This window comes from Corylus avellana, chromosome ca11, assembly GCF_901000735.1.
Source record: "Corylus avellana chromosome ca11, CavTom2PMs-1.0".
NCBI classification, from domain to species: Eukaryota; Viridiplantae; Streptophyta; class Magnoliopsida; order Fagales; family Betulaceae; genus Corylus; species Corylus avellana.
In genome coordinates, this window is record NC_081551.1 from 14354822 (window position 1) to 14363722 (window position 8901).

The window sequence follows — 8901 nt, forward strand, 5'->3', positions numbered from 1 at the left end:
CTCTTATATGGCTGTTATATAGCTATAATGATATAACAATTAAAATTAACTATTAATTTTTTTTTTTTATAAGCCCTCTTGATTCGGAAGCTGATTTTTACTGTCACATCATTATAGTTGTATAAGAGTAGTCACAGAATTTATTAAATAGCTATATTCAAAACTTTTATGTGACTTTAATGGATTAAGATCTTTTATAATTTTAAAGAAATAATAAATTTATAAATTACGTAATTTTAGTAATTTGATGACATCAAAATACTTAAAAAATGTCAAATATTAAAAATATAATATGTTTCAGTTGAGAATTAGTTTTATGAATAAGAAACGTTTCTACATAAGTAAAGCTTTTGGTTTTAACGGTTAAACTAATTAATGCGCTAAAATAATCCAAAAATAACAAAAGCAGAAAGAAAGAAAAAAATCAACAGCAAACACACGTGTCAGGCGAGGAGATGCGACAGGGTCAGCAGACAGGTGAACCAGGGTGTGAGATTATAGACGCCCAAAATTGTGCTTAAAAAAAGGAAGCTTTAGCTTTAGCTTTAGACAGGCCCCGGAATGGCGGTGCCGCTGCTGCTTCTCATGGCCAAGCAAAGTAAAAACGAACAATTGTTATTCTCCTTCCATTTCCTCACAGCCGATATTCTAATTGTATGATACACACACTGTACAACCTCGTTATTTATATCACAGCACAAAAAAAGGGGAAAAAAAAACCGAGAGAGAGAGAGAAAAGATAAGTTGAAGGAAGATTTTTGGTTAATTTTTGAGTTTGTAGCCGTTTGATCTCTGGCTCTCTCGCTCGGAATGCTGAGGCTCTCTAGGGTTTACCAGCTCTTCTTCACAGCGCTTCTCATTGCCTCTGTCTTCCTCTCCTTCTTCGCAGGTACACGTCGTCGTTTTTGCTTTCATTTTCCGTAGATTAGCTTAGGATTTTCAGCGTTTTGGTTCCTACAATCTACAATTTTCTTGATGCCTCTACTGTTACTACTGAGATCTGAAAGAATTTTGCGTAGCTTTAAAGGAAGAAGAATTTTCGTTCAGTGTTTTGCTGATAGTGCTCTAACTTTTGTACTATTGTGTTGATTTGTTATCTAACGTTGTAGATATTTTGTTTGATTGCTTGCAGAGTAGCATGCTACGCCGTTTTGTTATCGGAGTCGGTTTCAATCATCGGACGCTTGTGGTTGATTGAGTTCTTGGCTTTTCTCAGTGAATGTATGTCGAAGTGATCGGATTTAGTTCTGCCCTCTTTATAATTGGTGCATTATCTTCGGCTTCTCTGAAGTTTAACGCTTGTGTTGGTTTTTCTTGGTTTAATTTCCATAATGAATTCATTTGCAAGCTGATTTTCCATTGGAGCGAGTGATAGGTGTCTTATGCGAAAATCTAGTGGGGTATGTTAGCTGTGGGCCTGTGGCATCAATGGAAGAGTGGGTTTCTGCGTTTTGGTAGCAGAGAAATATTTGAAGCCAATTTGAGTGAGAGTGAAAACTAATTTAGCTAAATTCTATTCATAATTTTCCAAACGATAAGTGATGGGTGCGATAATACTTATCAAAAAAAAAGAAAAAAAAAAAAAGATGTGGATACTGGGCTATTTCTATGATCATAAAATTATTTGTATATATGTGCATTTTGATTACTCTGGCACCATGATTTAGGGTTGAATTTCTGTTTCCATTGTTTACCTCCAGGGGAATCCACAATTTACTTGTCTTTTGCTATTATTAACATGTTCAGACTAATAGGGTAAATGATGTTAGATTATCAATTAAATGACTAAGATCAACATTTTTCTATCAGCTTAAGTTTTGGGAATAAGTAGTGATTTAACATGATATTAGAGCCAAGGTCCTAAGTTTGGACCCTGTCTTCGTCATTCACTTCCCATTCAATTAAATATTTTACGTGTTAGGCATCATTTATTAAAAAGAGAGTTTGGGCTCACACGTAAAAGGAAGTGTTGGAATCGTAATTAAATGATTAAAACCAACTATTTCCTATTAGCTTAAGCTTGTGAGATAAGTGGTGATTTAACAAATAAAAATTCTGGTCTTTAGTTATGCTTGGTTGAAGCTCAAATATGACAAAGCAATATTGATTCTCCAATTGCATGTAGAGGCTTCGATGTTCTTAAGAGTGTACACTTATGGCATGTTATCTCAAGTGATGCTGTTCTGCCAAATTTAGAACTTACACCTGCAATAAGTTAATTCTTCTTTTCTTTGAACTTGACATGTTCCATGTCTAAACATATTTTGTGTCTTTGAAGACAAAGATGGCAGCTGAGCTTGTCAGTTCTGCAACAAGTGAGAAACTGGCTGAAATGGATTGGGCGAAGAACATTCAAATCTGTGAATTAGTTGCTCATGATCACAGGTATGATTCACTGAATCTTATCAGTTTTTCTTTCTTTCCCTTTTTTTTTTTAAAAGTGAATAGAAGGTTATATAGCTGGACGAAATTGTAGTTTTGTTTGCTGCCTGAATGTGGTCTTCTGTTGTTCAAGCTAGACTTGTGTTCCCCTGGGTCAAATTGAGCTGAGTTCGAGTTTTTCTCATCTTGTCCATCTTCAAGCTAGATGTGCACAATTTTCAACTTGTGAATACCATAAAATCTTGATGGAGCTCAACTATTTTCTCCCTGTTTTGGAGCTCAAATGATTGAGGGAATATTATTTATTTATCCAATGTTGATATCCTGATAAAGAATTTAATTGGATTTTAGTTAAATCGAAACTATGCTAATTGAGTAGTGGCAGCTCTCTGGAAACCCAAACTTCGCCTTTCCTCTGATATTTGTTACATGTCACCTGTTCATAAAATGTTTTTCTTAAAAATGTTTGGACAGATTTTTACGTTACAGCTGCATGATGCCTAACCCTTTTGTAACTAATTGTCTAGCTTGACATGGCCCCATCGTGGCTTTTAAGCTTATTGGCTTAAATCCAAGCTTGGCTTGATTTTGTTTCAACTCTAGCACAAATGACCTCATCAATGAAAGCAGCTTTCTTATCCAATTTCTAGTATGAGTTTCATCCATCTTTTGCTAAAAGTGTTCTTGGTTGTAATGCAGACAAGCTAAAGATGTTATTAAAGCCATCAAAAAACGACTGGGGAGTAAACACCCAAATACTCAGCTGTATGCCGTAATGGTGAGTTGGATGTTGGCTTTGGAAATATTTGCTTGGTGTTACTCAATTGTCATTTGCATTTCATTGAACTTTCCGGCCAAAAAAAAAATCACTGTTTTGCTGCAATGGGTCGTCTGTTCTTAACCTAAGATCCGATGATCAAATGACCTTGTAACTTGGGTCTATTTCTTTGCTTCTCTGCCTGTTTCATGGCTTGCTATTCAACCGTGCATTTATCTTTTGATTTTGCAGCTGTTGGAGATGTTGATGAACAATATTGGAGAGCATATTCATAAGCAAGTGCTTGATAATGGGATTCTCCCTATTCTTGTGAAGATAGTGAAGAAAAAGGTGTAACTTTGCTCCCATGCAGAAAAGACTATTGGCTGATCTTATATATTTATTATTTAGATAGCTTACCTTCATTCAGCCATTTTTGATTGTTGCAGTCAGACGTGCCTGTAAGGGAGCGAATATTTCTTCTTCTAGATGCCACACAGACATCCCTTGGTGGTGCTTCTGGAAAGTTCCCCCAGTATTATGCTGCATATTATGACTTGGTGGTAGGTATAAAAATGCAGCATTGTAGCACCTTAGATTATAGCATTTAGCTGGGTCAGAATCCTGGCAATATTAGACAAAAAGAAAGTGGATCTTGTCTTTGTTGTGTGAAGCTGAAAGTATAGCGATAATAAAGATCTTGCTATTTCTTAGCACAATGACTAATATGTGTAGGGGATTACTGAATCATAGATATCTGAAGCTGAGATAAATATGTGTGACCATTCAATAATCTCATTCACTCTTTTGATAATTTCAAGTTATTAGTATATCATATGGAATAAAGTGAGTTTCTTTGACCATATAAAGATTCAGAATTTAATTGCATGGTTTGTGTGGATATTTATAACTAACTTTCGGACACATTCAAGTTTGTGTTTCACATGATATGATAGTGGCCATCAGGCCATTTTACAAGTGTTGGTGCGGGTTGATGGTGTGGCGATGAAGGTGTATATGTTGTCCTAGTCAACAGGGATACTTGGTATATCAAGTGTATGTACTGAAATCCATAGTCAGAGATATCTAATCTTTTCCTCATTTTATGTGGGAAGATAATATCTTGATTATGTACGAATTTACTCATGAGCAGTACTTAGAAGGACTTTTCAAGTTCAAAATTTAGAGGAATAGAAAGGATATGCATATTAAATCAAGAGTAAATGATTAAATTCCACTCTTCCTATTTCATACACTTAGGAATTTGAAGTTTGTTTGGAGAAAGGGATGACCTAAACAGGTTTATGACTAAACATTTGGTCCTTCAGTTCTCACTCTTTATCCACTTATTGGTGATTCTAGTTGTGTTAACTCTTCATTATTCGAACATCTGCCTCTGATTTGGATAATGTAATATATGGGTTATGTATTGAAGCAAAGGCAAGTATTAATCTTTAATAGTGTCTTCATATAGTCTGTTTCTTGGTGATAATGGTCAACAACTCTCAAGTCAATTGCTGTATCTTTGTGTTTCAGAATTCTTATTTATATATTTTGGATGTTATGTTATTTTATGGTCATTTATTTTTATATGTCTTTCAGAGTGCAGGAGTACAGTTTCCTCAAAGGCCTCATGCTGTCCAATCAAGTCATCCTACGGCAGAAGCGAATAAGAATGATTCACTTAATGGGGAACTAGCCTCCACTAGACATGAAGAGTTTGCTCAGCAAGCAGAGCCTCAAATTGTTCCTGAGTCTAGGTATCTTTTGCTTAATTGACTTATTAAAGTACTTTGGCCTACTTTATGACCTTGGCACCGTATACAGATGTTCATGGTGTATGTCCCTGAGGATACATATTTTCAAAACATTTTGATCACCTGGCTTTGCCTATGTTATGGCCAAAGGTCATGTACAAGTTTCTGTTGTAATATTAACTTAAGATCCTTTGGTTAGACCTCATTTGAGGTAAGTAGTCGTCACGTACCCCTTATTACTTCTACCTGTGGTTCAGGCAGTATAAAGAAAGAAAGTCATGAAAGTGATCTGTAATATCCTAATGGTGAAATCTAAACCTCTAGCCTTTACATTGATTTGTTATGTTTAACTAATGCTGATGCTTTACTAAGTGGGAGGTAGTTATTATGTTACCAATTCAGGAGTCCTCAATCTGCCTATAACATATTTTGCATAGTCTGTGATATTCATTCCTCAAAAGACATAAGCCTTTTCAATTATCAACATAATATTCTGCCTGCAAAATAATACCATTTTCTAATTCTGTATCTATTCCATTCAGTATTATTCAGAAGGCCAGTAATGCATTGGAGGTTTTAAAGGAAGTCCTCGATGCTGTTGATACTCAACATCCTGAGGTATGATGGTGGCTATGATCCTGAATTTTTGGATTTGGCCTCGTAAAAACCAGAATTGCATTGATATGTTTCATCGCTAGATAAGATTGTTGTATTGATATCTTTCTTTATGCACCCCTTCATTATCACCCATCATAATGCTTGTCCAACTTGGATATAAATCTCATATATGGTTTGCATTTTTTGGTGAGATTAATGACATCTAGCAAGAAATCTTATATCTATTTACTTGAAGCTTCTCGCTACTTGAAAGACAGAAAGTGAGTGATTGGTGGTAGACAGTTTTAGTGTTGGGTAGTGATTAGCCTTTTATTATAACGTTCTAATGCTTTCTACTTTATGTAGCTAATAGCCAAGAGCCTCATGAGCTTCTGTGCCATAAAAAACTTTGGAATCATGGGCTAATTTCATGGTTTGAATCAGAATTTTTGTAAGATTTTGAACCATATGTTGAACTTGTTTAATTCAGGATTCTACATACCCTTTTATGGTTAAATGTGTATGAAGGCACTCTTGGTTTTGATGCCACTTGCCAAATATGTACCTTCTGTCAAAGTGAATCCAATGTTTGCAACATATTTGTATTGCATGTCACTTTGCTTATCTCTAATTCAATTGAATCAAATAATTAGGACTTACTTGAATTTCATGTCAGTTTGTTGATAAAATCTGTTGTCTTAATATATATATATGAAACCATAAATTAGCATGTCATGCCGAATGCCGTGTTATTTTTTTTTTTCAGGGAGCAAAGGACGAGTTTACACTTGATCTTGTGGAACAATGTTCGTTTCAAAAGCAAAGAGTAATGCATCTTGTGATGACTTCTCGGTAATGGCTGCTTTCTGGATTCATTGTGCCACTAAGTAGTCAATTCGCCTTCTGCTTTACTATCTATCTATAGCTATTGAGCATGCTGCCCTTTCTGAAAATTTAAAATACATATGATGAAATGAAATCCTTTTGAGCCCTTTGACAAGGCAAGTAATCAAATATATAAAATTTATTCGACTATCAAAAGAAGCGTAATTAGATTTGTACTTTCACTATAGGGTAAAAGTTGACTTCCCCCCATCCCCCCAAAAACAAACCCTGGACTTCGGAAATTTGCATGATTGAGTTGCATTTTAATATTGATATTACCATCATATCAAATGGCTGAATTCTTTAAGTGGCTTTCCTGGGATCTAGAGATGTTCGCCGGAAAACTGGCTAGTTTATTTGATAGAAATACATAGATGTATCTTGTGCTCTCATAAGTGTTTTACATGGATCTTGCAGTTTCAATTGATTCCTCCTATCTTATTTACACAGGGATGAGAAGGTGGTTTCTCGAGCAATTGAATTAAATGAGCAACTCCAGAAAGTTCTTGCAAGACATGATGCCCTCATTTCAGGTAGGTCTACATCAATTGCAAATCATTTAAGCATTGATGAAACGGAGGAGGAAGAGGAGGCCGAACAGCTTTTCCGAAGGTATGTCATCTATGTTGGGCTATGCTTTTTCTTGAACTTTAGGGTACCTTTCCTGGCTTTAATGGGCCTCAAATATCCCTTATCTAAAGATAATTCCCTTCTTTCATGATTTCAACTGCTCTTTCTTGACTGCAAAACTGGACAGATTACGAAAAGGAAAAGCTTGTGTGAGACCTGAAGATGAAGAGCAGTCTGTGGAGCACCCCCACTTGGGGTTGCTTGGATCGACCATTGCAGCTGAAAGGCTGAACCGTCCACTTATACGGCCAGTAATTTCGGAGCAATCAAACGAATGGAGTGCACATCCTCCACCTGTTGCAAGGTCACCTCCACCAAGACACGTTGAGAGAGAGCCGCCGCCTATTGCAATTCCACCACCACCTGCCAAACAAAACGAGACGGATCTTCCACCCGTTGCAATTCCACCCCCACCGGCAAAACATTATGAGAGGGAGAGGTTCTTTCAGGAAAAGAAGGTGGATGGTTCTGGTCTGAGTGGCCATGTGAGAGGCCTCTCATTAGACAGTCGCAGGACCGGTAGCTCACGCAGTGGAAGCACAGATTTTAGTGACTGACTGCGCACTAAAAGGGCTCTTTTTTTTTTTTTTTCCCTCTATTTGTTGTTTTATGAGTTTGTGTTTTTAGTTTATATATGTTAGTGGTTTCTGATTTGCTAGTGCTGATGGGTGTTATAGAAAGATGTAGGATATAAGTACTGACGATTTATGATACATTTAACATAAAAAGGGTTTTTTTTTTTTTTTTTTTTAATGATCTCGTGCTTGACCTGGAGTAATCAAATTGGGCAGGGGGTGGGGCTGCTTTAAAGAAGCTTTTTGATAGATCCTTCTCAATTTATTTGGTCCATATTAGCCCTCCCTTTTGTATAGGTTTGACTGCTTTTTGTGAGATTTTGATGATGTTTCTGTATGAAAATGGATTAAATGAAGAAAGGTCGAAGATGACAATGGCTGAATAATACCGATATTGAAAGACGAGCTGGTCAGAGATGCTCGGTCTCCGCGGTTACAGGGCGTACTTTTCTACCCGTTGTGAGCCAGAGCCGCTACACGTGAAACGCAAGCTGAAAAGCTTTACAAAACGCATAGACACCCAACATAAAACGCAAAAATAAAGAAAAAGCAAAGCCTGCCCCCGTCAGCTTTCTTGCACCTTCCTCTCCCATCTCCTGTGTCACCAATTACCTGCAGAGGTATATATATATATACCCATGTCATTCGTGAAGCACCCATAACATCTTTCTCTTCCAATCTCTCTCTATCTCTCACACAAACACACACACAATGAAGGAAACCATAGTGTTGTATCCGTCTGCTTCCTCACACCACATGGTCTCCCTAGTAGAACTAGGAAAGCTAATCATTCAACACCACCCCCACTTGACCATAACAATCCTAGTCTCAACCATCCCTTCCGAAGCATCCGCCACTTCCTCATACATCGACCACCTCTCCAAAACCAATCTCCCCATCTCCTTCCACTCCCTCCCCTCAATCCACCTCCCCCCACCCCAACACTCTCACGACATCCAAGCCCAAATAGTCAACGCCTCCAAGCTCATCCTCCTCACCGCCCCCCACGTCGTCGACTCCCTCCGAACCATCTCTCTGTCCTCCTCTGTTCTCGCCCTCATAACCTCGGTTGTCCACCCCTACTCCGATGACACCCTCAACATCCCAACTTACTACTACTGCACCTCTTGTGCTTCTACTCTTGCCCTTTTTCTCTACTTGCCAACCCTCCATGGTCAAACCACCAAAAGCTTCAAGGATCTCGGCAGCACTCTGTTGCACATTCCTGGACTACCACCCATCAAAGCTTCCGACATGCCTCAGCCTCTTCTCCAACGGGACGACCCCACTTACCATTTCTTCCTTAACAATGCCTCTT

The 8901-nt window shown here is 37.6% G+C and overlaps 2 protein-coding genes across 3 annotated transcripts in view; both read left to right on the plus strand.

Moving 5' to 3' along the window:
- Positions 1-532: 532 nt before the first annotated feature.
- LOC132165459 (TOM1-like protein 5) lies at positions 533-7755 on the plus strand. 2 transcript variants are annotated; one of them, XM_059576039.1, is made up of 11 exons: positions 533-889; positions 1133-1221; positions 2279-2385; positions 3082-3160; positions 3392-3490; positions 3589-3706; positions 4749-4899; positions 5439-5514; positions 6260-6345; positions 6829-6990; positions 7136-7755. In XM_059576039.1, exons 3-11 carry the CDS (start codon positions 2285-2287, stop codon positions 7563-7565), a joined length of 1302 nt encoding a protein of 433 aa, XP_059432022.1. In that variant the 5' UTR covers positions 533-889; positions 1133-1221; positions 2279-2284; the 3' UTR covers positions 7566-7755. The 2 variants fall into 2 exon arrangements, with proteins under 2 accessions (XP_059432022.1, XP_059432021.1); XM_059576038.1 differs by having other exon boundaries at positions 534-889; positions 3589-3702; positions 4742-4899.
- A 90-nt stretch (positions 7756-7845) lies between these two features.
- Positions 7846-8901, plus strand: part of LOC132165458 (UDP-glycosyltransferase 88B1-like) — a gene marked incomplete in the record, with an annotated part of 3654 nt that continues 2598 nt past the window's right edge. Inside the window, 1 exon segment of the mRNA XM_059576037.1 lies at positions 7846-8900. Coding sequence (XP_059432020.1) covers positions 8295-8900 — 606 coding nt within the window.